General features: G+C 41.3%; 2 protein-coding genes across 2 annotated transcripts; both read left to right on the forward strand.

Moving 5' to 3' along the window:
* The first annotated feature begins 601 nt into the window (after nt 1-601).
* On the forward strand, nt 602-9884 carry LOC136686622 (procollagen galactosyltransferase 1-like). The gene is made up of 2 exons (XM_066660523.1): nt 602-1112; nt 9479-9884. The coding sequence occupies exons 1-2, from the start codon at nt 895-897 to the stop codon at nt 9555-9557; spliced, it is 297 nt and encodes a 98-aa protein (XP_066516620.1). The 5' UTR covers nt 602-894; the 3' UTR covers nt 9558-9884.
* Nucleotides 9885-11860: 1976 nt separating this feature from the next.
* LOC136686616 (procollagen galactosyltransferase 1-like) lies at nt 11861-23260 on the forward strand. Its single transcript, XM_066660509.1, is given in 10 exon segments — nt 11861-12409; nt 14363-14497; nt 14665-14869; nt 15546-15665; nt 16304-16380; nt 16839-16945; nt 17486-17618; nt 18700-18827; nt 19219-19425; nt 19903-23260. Coding segments are annotated over 10 exon segments (1440 nt in total). The 5' UTR covers nt 11861-12349; the 3' UTR covers nt 20171-23260.
* The last annotated feature ends 2308 nt before the right edge of the window (nt 23261-25568 follow it).

The following is a 25568-nucleotide window of genomic DNA, read 5'->3' on the forward strand; positions in this document are numbered from 1 at the left end:
AGGACTCATGATAAAATGTCTCTGCACCATCAGTACACATCAAAAAAAGAATAATAAAAATAAATAAATAAAATAATAATAATAATAATAATAATAATTTTTAAAAAATTGTGATTACAATTAATAATAAACTCTATCATAATTCTGTAAAACACCAGTAATGAGGTTGGACAATAGTGTTCTTATATTAATGCTGAAATATATAATATTGTAATCTACTGTACACTCAGGGAAAACCCCATAATTAAATTTGTATTTTTATAAAATACAATTAAACATGTATTTTAAATGTAACAGTAAATGTTTTGTTTTCACTTTATTTCTCATATTTGTATACTATTATACGCATTTCCACACTATTAATATTTCAGCCTGTTTTTCAAATTACTTTAAAACAATATCGTTCTTTTAAAATATACAACAAAAAGCCACGTGTAGTTTTCTAAATAGTGTTGTTTCACCAAAGCTCTGACGCAACACATAATGACCACGCCCCTTGTTCCAATGTAGCCACGCTGCTGTTTGGCCACGCCCACTCGTTCTGGCACATTCTAACTAGACACAGCTGCATGTTCTTAAAGAGCCGGTGCCTTGACTCCACACGCGGTTAAAAACTCTTCGGCTGATGTCTTTCACAGCTGGAATCTGAGCTCGGATATTTCCGTTTTTGGCTTGTTTTATTCTCCTTTATCTTTGACTGTTACTTTGTAGGAGATCGGAAAAGTGGATTTGTCGCTGCAGTCTTTACATACTCCATAGACGACTCTGCAGAGAAAGTTGATCTTTAATGCCAGAAGGGATTATTATTATGATGATGGTGGGCTTCTGAGCTCTTTTTGAGCCCCTCTCCTCTCACTCCTCTCTCTCCCTCCGGTTCCTGCTGGTTGAGGTCCAATGCCGCGGCTCTCTACGCTGCTCGTGGCCGCCTCTTGGCTGCTCTTCGCCGGCTGGGTGTGTGGATATTTCACAGAGGAGCGCTGGAGCCCGGAGTCTCCGCTTCTCGCTCCGCGGGTCGTGGTGGCACTGATCTGCCGCAACTCGGAGCATTCTCTCCCGTATGTGCTCGGAGCCATCGACCGCTTCAACTTCCCCAAAAATCGCATGGCTCTGTGGTGAGTCTACGAAGCTTCAACCCATTTAATTTGGCCGTGTTTGAATTTGACCGCATTTAGGTGCAGTTTGAGCTGAATGGTCTCTGTTCGGCAGTGACCGACACTCATGTAACATTCAAATGCTGACGTTTCTTCCAGGAGTTTGGAGAAAATGCTCCCCTGCGGTTACACAGTGTCCATTCACTCCAGACCATGTTCATGTCTCGTTGGCTCGTTTCTATGGAGGTTTCTATGTTTTTTTCCTTCTCCATTCAGCTGGCTCTTCCCCACAGAACTTTGGAGAAAATGTAACTTCACCTGCTTTTAATTTACTCCAAATAATCACAATATGAGGCTCAAAAAATGGAAGCTTATGTTAATTTAGATTCTTTTATCACATTTTTAAAGCCTCTTCTCCACACTGTAGCCTTGATAGCAAGTGTATGATGTTGTTTATAAGCTAGAAGGCACAACCTGAGTGAACAAGAGCAGATTCGGACAGCCATGGTTACGTAGGTCACACACCTAAGGAACCAATCATGTTAGGTTGTGGGGCATGTTAGGCCTTTGGGGCTGCAGTAGAGGCAGGGACTAACTGCATAATATTAGATCTGTGAGTACTGAGTGAAGACAAAGCCACTTATGTCAGAAATATCTTCTGCTTCTATGTTTATAAACAGAGATGAGATTTTAGTGGTTTAATTGATGGCCACGTTGTTGTTGTTTTATTTTTTCTTCTACTGAAATAGGAGAATATAGCCCATACCTTTTTTATTTTACCCAGAGAAATGGTACATGCTCTTAAGTACAAGAAAATCTACTCTTTAGATGACTTCATCCTCTTAAGTAAATGAGAACACTTCTATACATTTCTTTTCTCCAAGTTTGAACACATGTAGTGATGGGGTCTCTAGTTATCTCTTGATTTTTAAGAGAAGGAAAAGATGCATTATCTTCTTTGGGAAACTGTCAGTCTGGATTTTTATTATTGGATGTACTTTGGTGAAGAACTGTCCTGTTTTCTGAGCTCCAGCCTCCTCAGATATTCAGCTGGGACCATCTTACTCCACCAAAACAGAGAGGCATAGTTTGGGTTTACACTGAGAATGGAAGTAAGTGGTCGGAGGACTGGGCACTAATGACTCCAGCAAGAAAACTGGAGAAAACATTAAATTATCTGGCATTGATTTGCTCCAGGAAAAAGTGAGACTATTTTTTTCACATTCTTGAGGAAAGGAATCAATCTTCTTCCAGTGAAATGTGAAGGGAGTAAGCTAAAATGGTAAGTTGGGTTGAGGTAAATTTGCTCCAGGAAAGAAGAAATGTTACATTGTCTAGACTTGTTGACGAAATGTTTCTTTAGAAAATGGGAGACTGTTCAGATAGATGGGGATTGATTTACTGCACCAAACCAAGACAGGTTTACACCTCTAAATGAGGCTGCCGTTTGCAGAGGAAGGAAGGAACACGTTGGTCTGACTGGAGAATATGTAAAATTCACTTGGCTTTGCTAGCATCTGAACTTTGGAGGTTCATGTGCTTCCAGTGAAAGAGGAACTAACCAAAGTTGATCCACTTCTTCATTTCTGCAAGTGCGATATGAGTGGTGCTATAGTCTAGATTGTTTCTGAAAGGGGAATGTGTTTTGAAGGAAAATAATTGTCAGTGTATTTTTAACAATAGTTTATGTATATGGAGTGCCTTTCAACCAACGCACTGTGAAACAAGATCACCCAGTTTTTGTTAAGCTACCAGAGTCTGAAATCCTGGGATGAAACAAGAAGTTCTGACTTCAAGTGACGAGACTTCAGAATGGCCCACCCTCTCATCTGAGTCTGTTCAACCACAGCACTTGACAGCAAAACGGACACAATGCGTGCGGAGAAAAAAAAGAGCACTGAATAAAACAGAGAAAACGAGAACGGAGAAGAAAAGAAGCGAAAAAGGCTAAAAACCAGAGCTTCCGCTCCTTGCTCCTCACTGCTGTGCACTCGGGGTCGGGGCGAACAGCGAGCGGCTCATTATCATTTAAAGGAACAGTAGAAGGGCTGTGTAGACCGGGTGAGAGCGCTGCTGTGGGGCTTTAGACTTGAATTTGACTAAAGCAGGTCACAGATGTTTAACACATTTATTTAACGTCTGTTTATTCTGAAGGGTGTCCAGCCATAGCCTTTTTAATCTGTCTTCATGTGTGTCACCATGACGATCCTGGATTTCTATCACATCTGGTAGGAAAAGAAAAACAGGCCTGGTATAAAATGGTTCAGAAGAATTATTAACAGAGTGATAAAATACTGTGGATTGGAGCGTGGGGTTTTGGGGATATTCCTCGTGCTCAGATCGCTCTGAGTCTGTGGGCATGACCTGAGCCATGGAGAGGAAGTGAGCGAGTTGCAACGTGTCCAGACTTTAATACAGTGAGCCCCTTCATCCCCCATCTTTCCCCCCGCCCCTAACAAGACTGCTCCCTTCAGGCCATCTCCCTCACTCTCACTCACTCATGAATGTGGATGGCTTTGGGGAGAAAGAACCTCCTGGTGAAGTTGGCTCTGAAGAAAACCGAACCTAAATGAGTCTCTCAAAGCAGGGGTTTCCATAGTGTTTCAGCAGATGACCCCAAATAGACACAATGGATGCTTGGACTTTTTTGAATCTCAGCTCTTCTTGACACTACATCTTGTTTCAGTTCCTCATTCATAAATTAGAAGCATGTTAATGTCAGCAGTTTGTGTGAGTTAAATAATTATATGTATAATCTTGCACTCTCCAGTCTGGCAGATTTGAATCTGAATTAATTCAAAATGTAAATGGTCAGCTTCCCACACAGTCATATCCACATTATTATTATTATTATTATTTTTTAAAGTGCCCTCAGTTGAGGTTGTTGTACAGAACCCATCTGGCAACACTAGACTGGTTTGTCAGCGTCCAACACTTTGCTCACTGAACTCTTTAAAATACAGGCACCAGGAAAGTGTTTAGAGACAGAAGTCTTAGGAGAATCACTTTTGAGTCCCTGTGAAACTTTAAACCTTCCAGTTCACTGGTCTCAACAGAGATTTTGAAGAACCATTCATTGAAAGATTTGATGATTTTTTTTTATTTTTTTATTTATCTTTTAAAGTGCACAGGAGCCAGAGGTTTTGAAGTTTTTATGTAAAGAGAGAGAGAGAGAGAGAGAGAGAGGAAGGGCGGGCCGTGGAAGCTTATTTGATCATTTTGAAATAATCCTATTCAAGAACCTCCTCTGGTTCTCTAACGTACCTTTTGTTGGTTGGTGTGTGGGGCAATAGAGGGGGAGGGGGAGGTGGGGGTCTTTTGAAATTCAAAGAGCATAGAGAGAGTTGGAATTTGAAGAAGGAGAAGGAGCGATGGCCTCTAGCTGAAGGGAATGAGAGTTGCTGGAGAAAGAAAAGAAAAGGCACTGAACAGTTTGCCCTGCGGCAAGAGAGTGGGCTTAGTGCAGTGAATGGCTGAGCGCACATTCTCTCTCTCTCACACACACACACACAGTAGTGAGGGGGTTATTTTTTGGTGCTTCTGTCAACAAAGCTTATTTAAATAGCCATGCTGTTAAATATCAAGACAAAAGTGACATGGGTGACATCAGTTATTATCAGTTATTCCTGCTTTAGAAACAAGATTCTGCAAAACTGTGAACATTTGTTTGTTTTTATTTGACCAGGGCAGCCTTTTTTAACCTTCTACTAATGCAAGTCATTACAATCAATCATTGGAGCTCTACACACTTGGAGGAGAATGCTAATAGCTCAGTCCCCTTATGCCAGCTAACAGACACATGGGTTATAGCATCGTGCTGGGTGATGAGGTAGTGAAGGCCTCGCCTCTGTTCCTTCAGAGTTTTCCCCGAAACAGACTTCTCCTGAAAGTTCCCATCGACCTAAGCACCCTGAGGGCACCTCCCCTTATCATATTTGGTTTCCTCTGCTAGCCTGATCTGAGGGGATTAGATCAGACAGATGGCATGCAGATCTGTGCAGCTTCACATATCTTCACACGGCTTTGAAATCAGAACGGATAGTGGGGTTTACTGAACACAGACTTGTGCATGGATTTATTTGGTTCAAGTCATGTTCAGGCCAAGGTCAGTGTGCAGGCCAAACCAATACACAGTGGGCATGAGCGATATGGCAAAAATGTGATATGATTATGCTTGAATACACCTTTTGATATATTTGTGTAGGAGTACCAGAATACAGAAGGAAAACCAGCAGCTTTTGAAACAGACGTGTACCAGAATACAAATTTTGTTGCATTAAAAGTTGTTACAGTTAAAAGCAAAGAACAGAACAAAAATGTCAATCCTTCCTAACCAAGTTATGAAAAAAAAGGTGTGTGTGTGTGTGGGGGGGGGCGGGGAGGGTGGAATTGTGCCTCTTGGCTCCAGAATCCATTTACTGTCAGACAGCTCGTATGCTAGCGCATTGTTCTTCTACCAGCGAATACCAGCTTGGACCCCGGGAATTGTCGCTTGCGGCTAGATTGTTGTATTTGGAGTGGTGTGAGAAAGTGAGAAGTGCCACTTGCGATTGGAAAAAAAAATTGCCCTGGAAGAGCTGATGAAGTGGTGCTCACTGATCAATTGCGAAACCTGTGACTTGAGGTGATACACATGATACAATATGAGAAGGGATATGCACTGCAAACATTTAACTTTTCTGGCAGAGAAAATAGCAATTTAATTACAATAAAATGTATCTGTAAGGGTAGTTGTGTGTGTGTGTTTTTTTTTTTTTTTTTTTTTTTTTTTTCTCTAGTTCTTGCAAATTTATTCTTGACAAGTGTCCAAAAGGAGTGAATACTAGTTTACCATATGGTACAACCCTCCAGTGAACACATAACAAAGCTTTAGTTCCACTTTGAATTCTTGTCAGGAGGTGCTAATGTAGCTAGCTGTGGCTAAGAGATAGCTATAGCAATTAACTGAAATTCTATGCAAGTCACGTTCATACAAAAAAGAAAAAAAAAAAACATTTAAGTTTACCATCTCCTCCCAGTCCCAAATCAGACTGGACTGGATTAAACCGGACTGATCCAGATTCAGCAGGAGCGACGCTTATTAAAGTTTGAATATTGTGGTGCTCCCAGGTTTAGAACTAAGCATTTAATGGACTTAAAATTAAATGTTCCCCTGTTATTATCAAAAATCAATGACATTTTGTAATCACAGTGATGATAGTAAAATGTCCTAGTACTTATCCATTACTGCCATTTCTTTGTTTTCTAAAGTACAAACACACATCTCATAGCCCGACCCAGTCAAACTGAGGTCAGATAAAATAGCTAGTTGAGAGAGCTGTTATGAATTCTATCGATTCTTACTTTAAACCAACCTCAGCAGAGCAGTTTTATTATTTTATTGTATTTTATTTAATTTTATTTCAGCTGAAGCTGCAATTTGGCCCAAAATTTTCCTATGTTTTCCCCCTTTACCTCAAATATAGCACATATTTGCATCTTATGATTTCACCTTTTTGCACTGGCACTATGAGGGGAATGTTATTAGAGGAAATACCTTCCTAGTTAGCATGGTGCTAATATGACAAGTGAACTTACTTCAGAGTTATGTAAATTTTAATATAATTGAGTATCCCATTTTTTCTAAGCAGTATTTAGGTTTATGGTAATTTTTGCAGGCGTGTCATAGTTGAAGTCATGTTTAAAATAACATATCAGATGCAGTGTTAGGATTCTTGCCCAATGATTTGTTGGTGTGGTGTTACTGCCAAGGCAAAGCACTGAACCCCACTTTGCCATGTGGCATGCAGTGGTATAATCCTCTACACTATGCTAAAGGCATAAAATTGACAAATGCCTGGTTTGAATTCAGAAGACTGTAAAATTATAAGCTGCATGTTCCTAAATACCGGTTTGTGCAGGATTCACATTTCTCCTTTCTTTAACATCTTTTAACTCTCTATTTCCTTACGGCTGGAAGCTGTGAATGTTTCTTGAAAGCTGACCCCTGTATCCTCTGTGTTTATAAACGCTGGTCAGGAGTGAGACTGAGGGCAGTGTTTGTCGCTGTGGATTTGAACCAGATGGTAATCCTGGGTCGGTCCAGAAATTCGGGGGTTAATTTCAGAGTGAAGCCATTAAAGGTGCTCTACATAACTTTTAAAAACAGCTCAGCTGAGTAGAACTGCTTTGACACCAAAGTGGTTTAAAAACTGGAGTGTGATTTTCACACGGATCTGATTCGTGCTACGCTCTTATGAAATGCATTCTCTCTTTCTCTCTCTTTCTCTTTCTCACCACCACAACCCCACACCCACACCCACATTGGGTTTTGTTTGGTCTACCAGAGCCTTGTCTACAATCTTACATCAGCTCAGTTTCTTTATGCTCCAAAGCTACTGATCAGACAATGTTTGTTTCCGAGTCAGGTTTTAGCCATAACTTGTGTCTTTATGGTCATTTTAATGTATATATCATGTATTGATCAGTTAGCATGCAAGCTAGCACTGTTAATTCTACACGCACAGTGAGCAGGATAAATATCTGACAGCTAGGTGCTAGGTTTTTATTATTTGTTTTGTCTAATGTCATTACATTTAAGGTTATTTCTCATTCAGACCTTAAGGTGTGTTCTAAAATCAGAGAACTCCACTTCCCCTTGATTCTCTGCTTAAATTTCAGGAGGAAATGCTTGAGAACATGTTCTCTTTCTGCTTTTGGCTGTTTGGCTAAATCTGTGGAACCTTAAACCAACTTCTGTTGTGTTTTGACTCTTTGGGCCACCGTAGTCCTACACGACTGTGAACTGCGAAGCAAGGAGAACGAGAATATGTCTTTGGTTTAAGGCTTTTAATTTGAACAAAAATTGCTGTGTGTGCTCCCACTACACTTAAATGACCAGAGTTGTGGTCTGAACTCTTCTCTATGGGCCAGAGCAGACCACTCTGGTCTCGGTGTGGTCCCTTTGGCTTGCTGTCATTTGTCTTTCACTGCTCACCAGAACCTCAAACAGCAGGCAGCTGTGGAGCTCTGATCTCATCGCCACGGTTCAGGACGACTCTGCTACACAATCACACAGGGTCCAAAATCAGCTGGGGCTGCTGCAGACAGCGCTCTGCATTATGGCTGTGTTCCAGTACCTGAGAGCTGACTACACAGGCAGACTTTCAGATGTCACAGGAGACGCAATAACTACTAAAGCATGTGGTATGTTTATATATGTTAATGTTTTTGATGGAAGCCATAAGAGCATTAGAAACGTAAAGTGCTGATGTTAGACGTCATCTATAGGCCAACAGCTCATCCCAAAGATGAAGTATGGCACTCCATACCCTTTACTGAGGCTTTTACCCCAGTCTTGCCCACACTTGTCACTGAGTATGGCGACCTGACCAAACCACTTCTTGAACATTAGGTGAATCTGCCTTTATTGTCATGGTACCTGAGCCTCTACATGAACCCATCTTTGACTATGGTTGCCTTAGCTGTGGACGTTGAAGGAGGAGACAGTGCTGTTCCTTGATTATTGTTATTTTTCTCCCACACCTACACTTCCTGCTGGTCGAGGGGATGGGATCAGCTTCCGTTTGGTCCCAACCATGCTTCTTTAACCTGTGGAGATGTGTGTTCACAGTCGAATGTCTGTGTCCGCTGTGGTGACCCTTAAAGTGCCAGGGGTCAGTTAAAATGAGGGGTGCCAACATATCTTTGGACAGAGTTCTCTCAGTAAGGTGTTTTTATAAAGGCTCCATTAGATTAATGTAGTCTTTATCCTCACACCTGTCTACAGCAGGTACTGGGACACACCCTGTGTGTATATTCTTTATTCTCACACATACACAATGTTTTACAGGAGGAAGCGTGTGATTGCTGTTATTCCTGGGATGACAACAAAGGCAGACACCCACGTCTGCGTGGTGTTAGAGCTCAGATAGACACCTACACTTACAGGCAACATCTGTTAACAGCTGCGTTCTGGACTCCCACAGCCAGTGATTTATTGTCCGCTCTTTAACGCGCTGTTCTTCTCTCACATTTGGGGTTCAGGCTTCCAGACGGTGTGAGCTGTGGCTGAGTTTAAGCTGAGGATTTGGACCTGCCCACATCTGCATCACAATTACCTTTAATTACCCAATTATCTCCTTCATTTGAGATCTCGGAGAAAATCAGCACTTTCTTATTGTCTGGGAGTTTATCTCTGACCACAGCAATTTGAGAGAGAATTTTTCTTTCTCTATATCTGCTTTCAGTTTCTGACTCACTTTTAGACACACTCTCTCTCTTTAATCTTTCTCAGCCTCTCTGTCTCAAACTCTCATTTTTTTGTTCTCGCTCCATTCTTTCATCTTTTACTGTTTGTCTGTCTTTTACCCTCTCTCTCCTTTTTTTCTGTCTCTGATATTTCTTAGCCTGCCTTTCTGGAGAAACAGACAGAGGGATGGAGAAACAGACAGATTAACAAAGACACAGACAGAACTGGAAGGATAGACTGACAGACTGATAACTGGAAGGAGAGACGGACAGACTGATAAACGGAAGGAGACACAGACAGAGGGGAAATGCTGGTGTGAGTCTATCCCAAGTGCAGATGATTCCCAGTGAAGGGAATTCAGGGTCAGTTTGATTAGTGGTCAGACTCCTCTCTCGTTCTCTTGACCCTCTCCACAGCTGCACTCATTTCCACTCACAGAGCGACACGACAGCCGCCGTCCGTCCATCCAGAGCTGTGGGTCACGGCAGACTGAGCTTTATTTACAGTTTAGATAGGACCCTCAGACAAATCCAGCAGTGTTTAACACTGCACTCAACCACATCTGTAACACGACTGCAGCTGTATAACATTCCAGATGTGAGCATCTGCCCAGTGCCTATAATAATAATAAAAAAATAATAATAATAGTAGGAGGAGAAGGAGGCACAGTCAAAATGTCTGCTTCCTTGGTTTAAAACAGACCTGTGGACAGTGGTGGTGAATGGAACCAGATATCCTCCTCTACACACTCCTGACAAAGTTATTACATGAGGAGATTACTGCACTTAAAATCCACTCATGGTGGAGGCATACATTCGGGGGGGTTATACGGCAAAATAGTCACCATAGGAAACACTGCTTGAGGTTTCCATCGTCCCTCTGAAAGCTCAGGAAACGTGTTGAGTCACTGGTGGGATATCTGCATGAGTCAGCCTTCTGAAAAACGTGTCTGTCTGTGTGTCTAAAAATCACCTTGGCTGTCAGTTTATCCTGGGTTTGGATATCAAGCAGCTCCAGGGCGTTCACCTGCAGAGAAGAACACCTGGAGAGACACACACAGAGTTATTCTGAGTGGACTGACTTCATTTCTTGTTTGAGTGCTATATGACTCTGTCTCTCTCTTTCCCTGCTGTTGTATTTTCTCTCTCCCCTACTCATTCTTTCTTTCTTTCCCATTCTTTCTCTCTCTAATTCTCCCTTCTCTCTTCACCTCCCCCTCTGTTCCTTTTTTTTACAAACACACACACACACACATAGCTAGAATGCCACAGCAGCTGCTGACATAATGGGAAATATTTGTGTGTGTGTGTGTCTCTCGTCTCCTGCTGAAATTCCTGCTGCTGTGTGTGAACATGAAGCAGAGACTGGAGTCGTATGGCAGCTGTAACTCACATGTTTCTGATTGCAGAGGGCGCTTCAATGAAGCCAAGTCTTTAGGAACGAGGCCTGGTTTCTCTGCCTCTTTCATTAGCTGCTCATTTTCTCCAGCTGCTCTGTGTTGGTCTCTGGATTTTTCCCAGAAGCCATAATGGCTCCTTTTATTTTGTTCAAATAAAAATGAGACTTGATGTTCTTGTGTGCACGCATCTTTCTTTTTGTGTTTCTTCATTTACTCTTAAGAATAAGCATAAAGGGTTGTTTTGGAGTGATGAGAAACAAGAACCTGCTTTGGTTTCCTAAATCAGGGACTGTGTAAAGTAGAGTGGCTGCTCAATGAAAACGGGTGTCTCCAAAACAGTACATTCATAGGAAAAAAACCTGCTTACATTTCAGTGGAAGCCAATATATTAAAAAAAATTGGTCCATTCACCATGAAATAATCACACTGTGTCAAGGGCGATGCAGTAAACAAAAAGTCCACAGAAGTTAATACATGTTCATTGTACAGAGATGATTTGCAGTCTCACCAGATCATCATCATGCCCCACTAAATCACACAGTATATTTGATTTTATTCTGATCAGGGCGCTGTAATGGACCCTTCTACAGATCATCCTTTGACTGATTTCTCCCTCGTCGTGTCTTTCCTTCAGGGTGGCCACCGACCACAATGTGGACAACACCACGGCGATGCTGAGAGAGTGGCTGATGCAAGTGCAGCATCTGTACCATTATGTGGAGTGGAGACCACAGGAGGAGCCCAGGTGAGCATTCGGAGGTCCAGATTCATCCGCTAGTCCATAAAACAACCAATCACATTTCAGGGGTTAAGTAACTTCAGTCACTGTGGTTTAGTTCTCACACACTCACTCATTCAGACACATTTCAATCATATTCAGTAGGTTGATGATTCTTCACAAGCATTTGGTCAGGTGCAACACCATTAAACTGGTTACGTAACTGCAGCACTGCTTCAGCGCCTGAGGGTCCTCAGTTCGGTTCCAGTCTCACTGGTCATTGTCTGTGATTAGTTTGGGATGGTTTTCTCAGACCAGAAAAGTTTGTTTCCAGCTGGAACTAAAGAATCTATACATTTGCGTGAACTATGGTGTTGTCTGTGGGCGAGTTGAGATAAACACCAAAAAGAGCTCAAACACAGGCTTGGAATACTCCATTTATGTGTGTTTAACACCACACGAGCTCAGCAGATGACTCTGAGCTCTATATCATTTCCACATGTGTATCATATCTCACTCTGATCTGACCGCACTGTTCCATGACTCTGTCCTTACTCTATCCTGCTGAATTCAGACAGCCAAGCTGGAACCCAACCCCCACAGCACCCTCCCAACTGATGACATATCCTTGATTCCCATCTAAACTGGTGGAAATGCTGGAGAGCACCAAGGTGATTTGGGTAGAAAGGGGCTGTGTGGTGACCCTGGTGAGGGTCAGCCGGACGTTATAGAAGAACCACAACAACAATTTAAGTTTCGGAGATAAAATCATAAACTAAAGTTGTGTAAATGTATTACTTTGTTTTTGCCTTACTCTCACCTGTCCTCTCTCTCTGTGTGTGTGTGTGTGTAGTGAGCATGAAGACGAATCAGGTCCGAAGCACTGGACGACTGAGCGTTATGAACACGTGATGAAGCTGCGTCAGGCTGCGCTGGACACTGCTCAGGAAATGTGGGCAGACTACATTCTGGTACTGCACTCCAAACCTTTATATCCTGGAATCACACAATAGTGTTATGGAGCCTTTTGAATTAAAACCATAGAAGCTCTACTGCCCCCTTTAGTTCCTGTAGTGAATTACAGCCTGTCAGGATGACTGAGAAACATATCAATATTACAGGGTGATTATTTACTTCCAGAAACACCCAATCAGTCTGGCCCTTTTCTAACAGTTAATGTTTGTTGACTCTGCTAACTCCTTTACTGTTTTGTGGTGTTGTGAGTGAATGGCTAGACCCCCTGGGGGCCACTAGCGGACCCCAGGAGTTTGAATAAATAAGAGCTTTCCACATGGGTGGGCTGTGTGTTTTTAGTCACAGATTCTATTCTTTTGCAAAACACAAGGAATTAAAATGAGGAATCAGCTTGGACCTGGACGTGCTCAATCTCAGCAGCCTGTGGTCAACCCTCCTCTCTGCTCCAGTCTTTATTTAATGAGTCAGGGTGGACGGAGGGCTGGTAGGAAGGAAGGAAAGCTATTTCTGATGCTGGCGGACTCACCTGCTCTCTGTTAAAGTCCTGCTTTCCCCGAAAACAAGGCCAAGTTCATAAACAAACAGAGGACAACAAGTTCCCAATGACATTGGAAAATCTGGCATTCAAATTTTAATCCATAAATACGTCCCTTTAAAAGATAACAGTATGTTCCACAGTGTAAGAAAAACATGCTCGATTTTCCTCATGTTTTTATACAAATAAAATAGAGTTAATATTATGCCAGCATTGGACTTTATCATACTATAGACTCATGTGAAGAGAACACAGACTTCTGCTCTGGGGGCTTTCTCTCCTCATTCAGGAGTCCAGCAGCAGCCCAATCTCCATGATGCTTCATATTTCACCTGATGAAAGGTTGGAAAATGATATTTTTGAGATTAATTCTGGATGTTTTTTGTTCTTTAATATTTATAGAGTCAGTAGAAAATTGTGTGATAACTCTCCCTTAGCTTGCTGGACAAAACTGGTCAAACTCTTTATTGCAATCTTCATTCTATATTTGTCTTTAAATTTATTCTCAAGTCTGCTTTAGTTCTTTCTGTAGTGCTTGTAATTGCAGTAGATTATAAAAGATGCTACATAAATTAAATAAACTTTGGCTTGTAATCAATCAGTTATAATAATACATAATTAAAATATGTTTTTTATATAAAGAGAATGTACTTTGACCTTAAATTGTGGGTATTTTGGTCTGTCTCCATTCAGAGAAGGAAGTAAGTGCCCAGAGGCCTTGCCAAGACGGCCATCGAGTGGACAGACTCGCCTGTAAAGACTTTACTTATAGGCTTTAATTGGCTGCTGGCTGGATTTGACCAGTAGCACCAAACATGTGCAGTAAATCTGTAGCGTGTAGGGCGTAAAGGAACCAAAACAGATGCCTTCATTACAAGGAAACACTGATCCGCAGACTGTCCAGAGCAGCGGATGAATGTCGTGTTGTCTATAGATAGTGGTCCAAGTTCGGACGCCAGAAATGAGCTTTATTTTGTTGCTCGTACTTGCTATTCCAGGCTGTACTTGTAGAAGCTGTAGTCTCTGATTAGCCTGGTCGTTTCTTCAGTGCCCAGTGCTCAGTTCTGACAGGGTTATAATCTCTGTTTCTATGGACCGTGTCTCATAATGGTCATTTTGACTGATCTGTGTGAGTCTGTTCTGCTTTTAAACCTTATCCAAACCACTACAGAGACCACTCTGAGTGTGGACTGTTGTCTTTAACACGTGTCTCTGTTGGGCTCTGGGCTTTTGGCTCCACTGACACCTGCAGGATACAGGCTGGTACTGCAGCACACAACAATCAAAGATGTTTCTAAAGCTCACGTTACTTCTTTCTATATTCTTTCTTACACTTTACTTCTTGTTTCTTTGTTCTTGTTCTATCATTCTCCTTCTCGTTTTTTTTTCTATCTGTCTGTCTCTCTGTCTGTAGTTGATGGACTGTGATAATGTACTGACCGATCCTGATGTGCTGTGGAAGTTGATGAAAGAGAATAAAACCATCGTGGCCCCAATGCTGGAGTCCAGGGCGGCGTACTCAAACTTCTGGTGTGGAATGACCTCTCAGGTACTTTGTGTGTGTGTGAGCTTGTGGTGTTCTGCTGATCTAATAAAATTAGCTGGTAGTGTTTTCACCCATATTCAAATTTTAATTAAGAAATGAAGTGTAGTCATTTGTACGTTTTGTGTAATGATCAGGTATTTGTGTGTGTGTGTGTGTGTGTGTGTGTGTAGGGTTATTATAAGCGTACTCCAGCGTACATGCCGATACGAAGGCAGGAGAGGAAAGGTTGTTTTGCCGTGCCCATGGTCCACTCAACATTCCTGGTGGACTTGAGGAAACAGGCGTCCACTCAGCTCGCCTTCTACCCCCCCCACCCGGACTACAGCTGGGCTTTTGATGACATCATCATTTTCGCATTCTCTGCCCGAATGGCCGGTGGGTAATATATTACATTTTCTGCCATTTGTCCACTACTTGGGAGGCTATTTACATATTTAGTCATGGTGCACAGGTGGACTTGTGAAGTAATGTGGTGTATTTCAGGTGCTTGCAAAGTGGGTTTCTTTCTTGTTGTTACACAAATGGTTTCAAGGTGTTTGCTGTGGTATCCCAGGTGATTGCTAGGGCAGATGCTGAGAAATATAAGTTGGATTCTTTGTTATTCTAAGTAGTTACAAGCATATCTCAGCGTATGGTAATGATATGTAAGTGATTTTAATGTGTTCCAGGTGGTTGCTGTGACATGTTCCATATTATTTCAAGTAGTTTCTAACGTTTCCCATGTAGTTGCTAGTAGTACTAGGAGCCTGCTATGGTCCTGAGTGGTTTCTAAAATGTTGACACGTGGTTACTATGGTCTCAGATGATGGTAGAATGTTGCCCAGTGTGATTGTTTAGGTGTTCATTGTGTTTTTGTATCATCATGACTTAAAAAGTATTGACAAATTTTTGCCCCCATTTGTGTAGGGTACGATTCAGTAAATAATTGGTTGCTACACAGAAACTGTAGACCAAGCAGTGCTTTACAATACATGGTTTGTTTGTATTAACCTGTGTGTTAACTGTTTTTTTTTTTTTTTTATTCTTTCTTTCTTGCTCTTTCTCTCTCCAGATGTTCAGATGTATGTGTGTAACAGAGAGACTTATGGGTACATCACTGTACCGCTGCGTTCCCATAATTCATTGCAAGATGAAACAGACAGTTTTCTCCACTTACTGCTGGAAATCATGGGTGAGTCCCCAGACAAAGGGTCTTCTTAAATGCGGATTAATCTGGATTGTGTTCCCGTTCACTGCAGTACCAGCCTCTTCTTTTCTGAAAAGTCACACACTTATGGTGTATAGGCGTGTTGTTGTTGTTGTTGTTTGGGACTGAACACAGCTCCGTCATCAGTTCAGACAGATCAGTAGAGTTTGTTCCTTCCTTGTTGCAGCGTCCAGCTCTCAGTGGATTCTTTCATTGGCCACAGATCCAAGGAGCGTTTGAAACTCTTCAAAAGACCACGGCGTAATTTTACGAGCTGCTGTCGTGAGTCGGATAAAAACAAATGTGATATCTGCTGCAGCTGGAGATTTTACAGATGGAGAGTTGGCTCTGGACGTCTGCATTGCATGGTGTAGAGTGACAACTCTCTCAGCGCTCTGCAAAGTTTACACGTGACGGTTCCAAGCGAGTTGAGTAGGGACTGAAAAAGAAATCGGTTCCAGGACAGGGACCAAATTTACCTGATGGAGAAGCTGAGTAGAGTCGCGTAGGGACCCTGCAATAGAAAAGCACGATTAGGCACTTGTGCAGCTACTCCAGAGCATCCTTTTCTTGTGTTGTGAGAAATATGCACTTTTTAGCAATTCTCTCTCTCTCTCTCTCAGTTCGTGGTCCTCCATTGGAGCCCTCAGAGCACCTTCCTGCCCCTTCTAAGCAACCAGATAAAATGGGATTTGATGAGGTGAGACTTCTGTAAAGTTTAATATTAAAGTATAATTCAGTTAACAACTAATAAAGGAAACTGACTGGCTAAAACGATATATCCTTCCTGTTTCTATAATTGCTGTCTATTTTTTCCACTGACAATACACAAGCAATTCTTGTTGTTTTTTTGAACCCTGTGTCCACTCACTGTCCACTCTGTGAGAAACTCCTCCCTTGTTGCTCATTGGAGCTGCATAACATTATCAAACAATTTACAATTCAAGTCCTGTCTCTAATTGTTAATGGCAAGATTTAAACATTCCACTGAATACCTGTGACCTTTTAGCCCTCAGACAGCACTGCAGTGATGAACATACTCGCACAGACACAGCTTTTTCAAAATTCCATATACTGCCACACCTTTTTATAGAAACTGATAACTTTAGATACCTGTTCTTTGTGTGTGTGTGTGTGTGTGTATGTATGTGTGTGTAGGTGTTTATGATTAACCTGCAGCGAAGGCCTGACCGTAGAAACAGGATGCTAAGGAGTCTGAGAGAGCAGGAGATTGCCTGCAAGATCATAAACGCGGTGGATGGAAAGTATGTCTCTGTCTGTTATTCTCACACACACACAGACACACACACTTCTCACTGGTGTGATATTGATACAGAGTGCATAAACCTCTGTGTAGAATATTTCACATCTCTATGACACCGGCACACACTCTGTGTCAGACTGAGATTTACCGACGTGTTCCACCTACAGACAAACTTTACTACAGAGTGTAGAACTACACTACAGAGACAAAAGTTCTATACACACTTCTGACCTTCCATCTGAAGTTAGGAGAATTAACAGGGAGTTCTGGACTTAAATCTTGATCATAAACATCCCTCATCTCACAGGAAATAGATGGAGCTCCACAGCCCATTGCTGGGGTGTTTATACCCCTCAGACCTAAACCCAAAAGTGGTCATTTCTCATTTATTTGAATGAAATAAACTAACGCTGTATGTTAATATTGGGAAATAAACAAATGCTAGTGTTCTTCAAAGCTTGTCCAACCTAGCAACAGTCGCTATGAGCAGACTCATTGTGGGCAGAACCTGTGTGGGTTAATGATGACGGTTGTTTCTCAGGGCGTTGAATGCGAGTGCTATCAGTGCTCTGGGGATCAAGATGATGCCGGGATACAGCGACCCTTACCACGGCCGGCCGCTCACCAAAGGAGAAGTGGGCTGCTTCCTGTCTCACTACAACATCTGGAATGAGGTGTGTGTGTGCGCGCCCCCCAACCAAGTATCTCCAATCACAGACCCTTTGTCTTTCCTATGAGACCACAAAGGCAGGGTGAAATACAAAAAGTGGACTCTTTATTTCTAGAGCCGAATGGTTCCCACATCTACGCTGTAATCTTCCACACGTTATGTTTCCATCCATTTGTAATCAGGAAGTGCCTGAGGAGATTGACGTGATGTAGATAGCATATTGTAATTAAGTGCAAGTGAAAGTAATTAAGGAACAAATCAACAATCAAGATAATATTAATCCCCACCCACCAGAACAGCTGTTCAGAGAGAGAGGGATTTGATTTTCAACAAAATCCTTTATTTAATCAGGAAACTGAAGTATCTTAAACACACTGCATTACATTTGAATTTCATACACAAAACATTTTCAAATCCACAGACTGAGAAGTGCCAGCTCTTCAGGTCTGTCCTCCACATTTTCCACTGGGAGTTATTCCAACGATGAAGTTCAATAACTGGTGCTGCACTTTGTCTGTTCCTTTGTAACAAATGCCAAAGATAAAGAAAAAAATGTGTGGAACAGGGGTTGGAGTTTGGCAGTTATTCTAACAGTGAACACAGTTGCACAGCCACACCCACACTGTGTTGGTCCTCCTGTTTACAGCTGCTTTATTTAAGATCTCTTCACCTAACACCTGTACACAACCCGCCCTGAAACTGTGTGGACATCCAGTTCCTGCAGTCGAGAGAGCGAGAGAGAGAGAGAGACTGTGTTAATCAAAACAGGCCCAAGAAACCAGACTGAGCATGATGTCATGTTTCCCTCACTTAGCTCCCAGAATTAAACCCCACCTCACTGAGCCTTTGAGCCTTAGACTTTGTGGAGTGAAGGGTGTGTTTTCTCCCAAATTATGAAAGTGAAGGTGCAGCTGCTCCTGTGTGTAGTGTTCTTCTACAAGGTGGTTGTTTTCAAATTAATTTATATCATAAAAATGTCCAACTTTAGTCCTGTTTTTGGCTTTTGGGGGAATTATGTTATCTCTCTCTCTCTCTCTCTCTTTATCTATCTATGTGTGTGTGTGTGTGTGTGTGTGTGTGTGCAGATTGTAGAGAGAGGTCTGAAGGTGTCTCTTGTGATCGAGGACGATCTTCGCTTTGAGATTTTCTTCAAGAGAAGACTCCAGAATCTGATGCAGGAACTAGAGACACAGCAGCTGGACTGGGATTTAATGTGTGTACACACACACACACACACACACACACACACACACACAGAGTTAGTGTAAATATAACACTGCAGCTATAAAGCTAGTTGACATCACACTAACATTTTAACACTCTTTCTTCACTGTCTGAGACAGAATTCCCCAATAATTCAGTTTTTCTCAGGAAATTTTCTCTTTCTTTGTCTCTGAGATTCTTTCTCTTTCTCTCTCTCTCTCTCTGTACTCAGCATGTTAGATAACTCCTCTGTTAGATTCCCTCTCCGGATTTCCTGAATTCACTGCGGTCTGTAATTTATGTTAATTAGGAGCAGAGTGTAGACCCGGAGTGAGGGAACATGAAGGTCATAAGGAACTGGTGGTGAACTGGTGTATGTTTCTCCTCCCACATGATTGCAGTTAAATCGGGAGAAAGAGGATGCAGGTGGACCACCCAGAAAAATCTGTCCCCAACATCCACAACCTGGTGGAAGCCGACTATTCTTATTGGACACTGGGATATTTGGTGTCGTTACAAGGTGCCAAGAAGCTGCTGAGGGCGGAGCCTCTGAAGAAGATGCTGCCAGTCGACGAGTTTCTGCCGGTGATGTACGACAAGCACCCGGTGTAAGAGTTTTAATCTCACCTTTATTTAATATCCCACAAAGTTAGCACAGCCGGACTCTCTCTGGGTGGGTGGCTTATTCCTTCCTGTCTCCCCCATTACTCATGGTAAGCAGGGCTGACAACTCTGGGCAGTTGGTGTTCTTCTCCAAGCATGTTGAACTCTCCAGTCGGGTGTTTGAAAAAGAAGTGAAAAAATTTGAAAAGAAGCAGTGGAGCGTCACACTCTTTGGAGGCAGCTGGGAGCAGTGTGTGTGTGATCGGGGGATTCCTGGATTATTAAATAAATAAAACTAGATGAAAATTAGGTAAAGAAATGTATATAAAAAGTGGTCAGTGTTGCTAACAAAACAATGTCTGTTGCTTCAGTGGCCACTAAACAACCAAATTCTAGCCACATTATTCAAAACACCTGTTTAACCACTAACCTCTGTCCATTTCTCCACCCCCCACCACCCCTTGCTCTCTGTGTTTCTATAGGAAAGACTACATGTCTCATTTTGACGTGAGGGATCTGCGGGCGTTTTCGGCTGAGCCGTTGCTGGTGTTCCCCACACATTACACCGGAGACCCCGGCTACATCAGCGACACAGAGACGTCCACAGTGTGGGACAATGAGACAATGATGACGGACTGGGACCGGGCGCGCTCCCGGAAAACCCAGGAACAAGAGGAACTCAGTTCAGAGGCTCAGAACTCCAACGTCCTGCAGTCAGCTCTGGATACGACGGCCAGGGACGAACTCTGAGACACATTAAAGAATCTTCTCTTAGCAGGGACATCATCTTAAATCTAGTCCATGTAACTCATATATTCTATTTTGAGAATATAGTAATAATATTATTGGATTATTCAGCCTTGTTCTAGAGGGTAGGTTGTGTTTTATGTGACTATATAATATGGAAGGTTAAATAGGTTTATAGTATTCGTAGAACAGTCTCAGAAGGAGAAATATTAGAGATGTGCACTAGATTTATGATGATTTCTCTTAATAAGAGATCATGTTTTGCAGTGAGGGCCTGAGAGGATAATTTATAAATGTCTGTTATTCAGTAACTACCGTTAACCTAATGTTTAAAAGAAGGAGGAACTAAAATATGGGCCTCTACTTTTAGCTACAGTTTGTCACTTTTCTAAATGTACTGTAGGTTCTCAGCATTTACTGAATAACCCACTTTTCAGTTTGAGACAGTAGCTCTAATGGAAAGACACATACACTCGTTCTAAAGTGTTTTTTGTTTGTTTGTCTTTTGAACATCATTTTGAAGCAAACTTAAATTCACTCATAAATCTCCCCTTTACCCAAATGTAGCTGATCAAATAATCAAAGTCTATCACATCACATTTTTCATAAACAAATAATTTTAACTGATATCAATGAGCTTATGTTGCATGTGCCTTTTGAGAATTTTTAGTGAAACTTGCAAACAGCCACATCGTATCTAGCAGAGCTGCTAATAGAGATTTGTTAGCATGCTAACAGCTCTGTTCACCACATAACTGCCTTTATGAACAGGTTTGGACTAAAAACAAAAAAAACCCTCAAATTTAAGCATTTTAGTTTAAACTAACTGGTGTCTGAGGGAACGAAAGCTGTTGCTTTCTAACCCAACATTAGCATACTAGTGCTGGTTATGATGTATATTAGCTACTAGCTTAATTAGCAGGCTAAAAACTACTGCATGTCAAAGTTTTAGTCACACCGCAATATATTAACTATGGTATTGCAGGCTTATTTAGCAGGCTACAAGTACCACAGTGGAGTATGCAATGAGGATTAAAAAAATGTAAAAGCTAATGGCATTGAAGGCTCTGTAGCTTCAGTTTTAAACTGAAGAAGCAAATTTTAGACTCCAAATATGTCTCAGCTCATCAGCTATGTATGAGGTAAAATGGGGCATTTTAACCCCTGAATTACTGGAAAGTTTAAAGCTACATTCTTTCCTGTCGAAACAAACAAGGCAAAATCCAGGCCAGTGTAGAACCAGATTATAATCCACTGTAAATAATAAACAAAAAAAGAAAAAAAAAATATTTAAATAAGGGGGTATGCTGGGGTTTTACTGCTGGAAGAGACCAATGTGAAAGAAAGAGGAAGAGGAGATTTTATAATGATATTTATATTGTATCAGTAATATTATTTTTGAGTTCAACATCTCTAAGGTCTACTACAGTAGAACAATTGTAAGTAATTAACAGCAGCATCTGTTATCGTCTAATTTATAAGATTTGGGGCTGAAAAATAAAAGTTTCAGAACTGGTTTTATAGGCATGACAATCTCCACAATTTTTACCTAGAACTTGTACACCAAAGACTGCAGCAGCAGGATTGTAATACGTCTAAAGATAATTTAGATATGAAATGAGGAAATCAAAGGAAGAATAAGAATATAACTCTTTTTTTATACTTGAAATGCCAGAATAAAAATTGTCCTCTGCATGGAAACAGATCAGAGACAGTTCTTCCGTCAGATGTTACTCTCAAACAGTTTCAGTGGTCTGAGGATTGACCTGAAATGTTCTACTGACATCTCAGGCATGGTTACTAACCATCAGATATTAATTATTAATTTCATGTTTTATCATTTGTTTTCTGTTCTTTTTATGTGAAATGATATTCATTTTGGGAGAAAGGAGAATTAATTCTCCATGTTATTTTCCAGAAGTTGCCAAATATATTGGGAAATGTTACAAAACAGAAATGAGCATGAACAGGTCCAACTTGATCTGGGTCATGGTCATTAGTGCCCATTTTTTACCTGAATATTGATTCTGTTCTCCAGGATTAACATAAGAATGAACCTAGTGCCGTTTCCAAGGGTGATTCAGTGGCAACTGAAGCTTAATCAAAGACTAAGTCTAACTCTAGGATTAAGCCTGGTCCTAGACTAAATATTCCTGCTCATTTGAGAATTGCCCTGTGGTCTAAGCCTAGTCTCAGATTTAAGATTTTTGTGTGTGGGGTTTTTTGGTGTTTTGTTTTTCCAAAGCAGGATTTCTGAGTTAACCAAATAATTTAAGCCCTAAGTGTAGATTGTGTTCCTATTGTACAGCCCTACTTCAGACTTTAGTTGTCTGTCTAAAGGACTCCCCACACTGATGCATGGGTCATGCATGAACTCAGAAATCCTGCCTTGGGATCCCAATGCCCAGGGACAGTGCCCCCCCCCCCCTTGATGTGTTGATGTGAGAAACATTGTTATCAGGAGATGATGTGTCTTCTGTTCTGAGTGTGTTCGTGGACACGGCTGTGCTCAGAGTGTGTGATATACACCGCTGCTCACAGGAAACTAATTTATTGCTCCTGCTCCTTTCGCTGAACCGGGTTCCTCTGTGTGTGTTAATGTGGGGAGTGCAGTAGTACAACAGTGTAGAGTGAATAGAGCCAGGAGCCCCTGCTGGACGGTGTGTGAACTACACAAGTCAAAGGCCACACAGAGAGGCCTGCCTTTTTTTTTCTTTCCTTCTTTCTGTATTCCTCATTTTCTCACTTTCTTTCTTTTGTATTCTGATCTTTAAAAAAAAATAGTGTAAACAGGGCTCTATTTTCCTTTCTATTGCTTTTTTTGTTGTTCCTTTTTAAATTTATATTTTATTTTGTTGTAATACTGTGATCCACAGAGACTCTTTTTGACTTTCTTAGTCTTTCTCTGTATCCTTTTTAATGGGGGTTCAGTGGGGTTTTTATGGTGGTACTTTATTGTTGTTCAGGAGTAGAAATATCTTGATGCTCCCACCCCTTATCGTCCTCTTATCCTCCCTTCGTTTTCAGCTAGCTCATCACCTATCGCTTTTCTTTTTCATATCAGTTGAATATTTCAGATGTGCCTTCATGTCAGACAGCAATATTCAATAAAGAGGAATAAAGAAAAAATGTTCCTTACAGAGTTTTCTTGTGATTTTTTTTTTAATAATTAAATTATATTCTACACCTTTGTGAGAGAGAAAAAAACAATGCTATTCTGCTCTCGTAAGTAGGCCTTACACTAGCTGTTGGAACATTGCTCTGAGGATTTGATGGCACTCACAACTGAGTGAGACCAGGTGCTGATACTGGGTGATTAATTCTGTGGTTAGTGGTATATTTCCTCACAGCAGGCTATTGGCATTGGGAAATGGGTGGCAGTTATAAAGTTAAAATTAACCAGGCTGCTGTCCTTTCCCTCCTCCCACTCCTCTCTCTCTCTCTCTCTCTCTCGGATTAAGGTGTATTTCTGGCTGTAGGAGATTACAGGATGTTTGACTCAATCCCTTAGCAAAGACACTCTTTCTCACTCTGGATCTGAAGCTGTTCACAACAAATAAACTAGAGTTTTATATACATTGTAATGCATACTAACTAAGGCATATTTATAGTCATCTAGCTGTCTGCTCCTAACAGAGGCTTCATGAGGTCCAAACACTTCTAATGTCTTCTTTAGATTTGCAAAGAAGTTAGTGCCATGTAATGTATTTGAAATTTAAACAAGTGTTTTAAACCAGCAAAGCACTAGTGTCCCTAACAACAAACCCTAGTGGGGTCCATATTAGAAGCCCAGCGAGGCAAAAACAAGTGCTCTTCAAGGGTTAAATGTTAGCCCATCTCTCTCTCTCTCTGTCTCAGCCAGTTTCCCTCAGTGACAGACTCTCCCCCAGCAGGAAATAGGATTAAGTGGACAGTTTAGCGCGGACAGAGAGCCTCATCCAACACTCAACACTCAACCGTGTCTGCTGCCCGGATTTACCTCTTAATCTCTGTCAACACCAGTGTCCAGAGCAAGAGAACGCCAGGTAAGAAAACTTCTACCAGACCCCTACTTCAGAATGTAGCCTTTTGCTCCTGGCCCCTGAACACCTACCTCCAGACCCCTGAGTGCAGAATGTAGCCCTTTACTCCTGACCCCTAATTGCAGACCCAAAGAAACCTGTCTCCAGACCCCTACTTTCAGACTCCAGATCCCCGTGGTTTTCAACGATATTCAGCAGAGATCTCCATTAGGACTCCAGCGTTAAGGTGAGAGTGAAGGGGCTGTGTATCGATGGAGGGGGGTACTTTCTGAATCAGATTAACATTAAAGCTCCTTCAACTGAGAGGTTGTCAGTTTACCCTGATGTGGTAGTTTACTGTAGTGTAGTAGATTAGATTGGTAGTTTTTCTATTATATTATTTTAGTAAACACAGACGTAGTATGCACAGAGATTTAGTAAACACAGACATAGTATACACAGAGATTTAGTAAACACGGATGTAGTATACACAGAGACTTAGTAAACATAGACATAGTACACACAGAGACTTAGTAAACACAGATATAGTATGCCCAGGGACTTAGTAAACACAGATGTAGTACACACAGAGACTTAGTAAACACAGATATAGTATGCCCAGAGACTTAGTACACACAGATGTAGTACACACAGAGACTTAGTAAACACAGATGTAGTACACACAGAGACTTAGTAAACACTGACGTAGTATACACTGAGACTTATTGAACATTTAATTATAAAGTATAGTATATTTTTGGTGCCTTTTCTGAAAGGTGCTGTATAGAACCATCTATAGCACATTCTCCATCATGATGCAGAGAACATTTTAATGATGCAAGAAATCTTCTCTGAATGTTCAGGGTTCTATATAGAACCAAGTCCTTTAATAAAGGACACTTGTAGAACCATCATATTAAGAGTGTAGTAAATAGCAGGCTGTCTGAGTCTGAGAGAGGACTCAGAAGCACAGTGAGTGTGGTCAGTGGTTTGTCTGATGGAGGAACTGAGACTAGCAGGATGTTCTCTGTGGTGTTTTGGGTTGAAGCTGCAGTCAGATTTAGTAAACACGGATGTAGTATACACAGAGACTTAGTAAACATAGACATAGTACACACAGAGATTTAGTAAACACAGAGACTTAGTAAACACAGACGTATTATGCACAGAGACTTAGTAAACACAGACGTAGTATACACAGACTTAGTAAACACAGATGTAGTATACACAGAGACTTAGTATACACAGAGATTTAGTAAACACAGACGTAGTATGCACAGAGACGTAGTAAACACAGACGTAGTATGCACAGAGACGTAGTAAACACAGACGTAGTATACACAGACTTAGTAAACACAGATGTAGTATACACAGAGATTTAGTAAACAAGAGTGTAGTAT

Source organism: Hoplias malabaricus, chromosome 2 (assembly GCF_029633855.1).
Source record: "Hoplias malabaricus isolate fHopMal1 chromosome 2, fHopMal1.hap1, whole genome shotgun sequence".
NCBI classification, from domain to species: Eukaryota; Metazoa; Chordata; class Actinopteri; order Characiformes; family Erythrinidae; genus Hoplias; species Hoplias malabaricus.

Coding starts and splice junctions, on each gene's coding strand:
- LOC136686622 (XM_066660523.1), top strand. CDS start 895: ATGCCGCGGCTCTCTACGCTGCTCGTGGCCGCCTCTTGGCTGCTCTTC. Junction 1,113..9,478: donor AAAAATCGCATGGCTCTGTG/GTGAGTCTACGA, acceptor GATATTTCTTAG/CCTGCCTTTCTGGAGAAACA.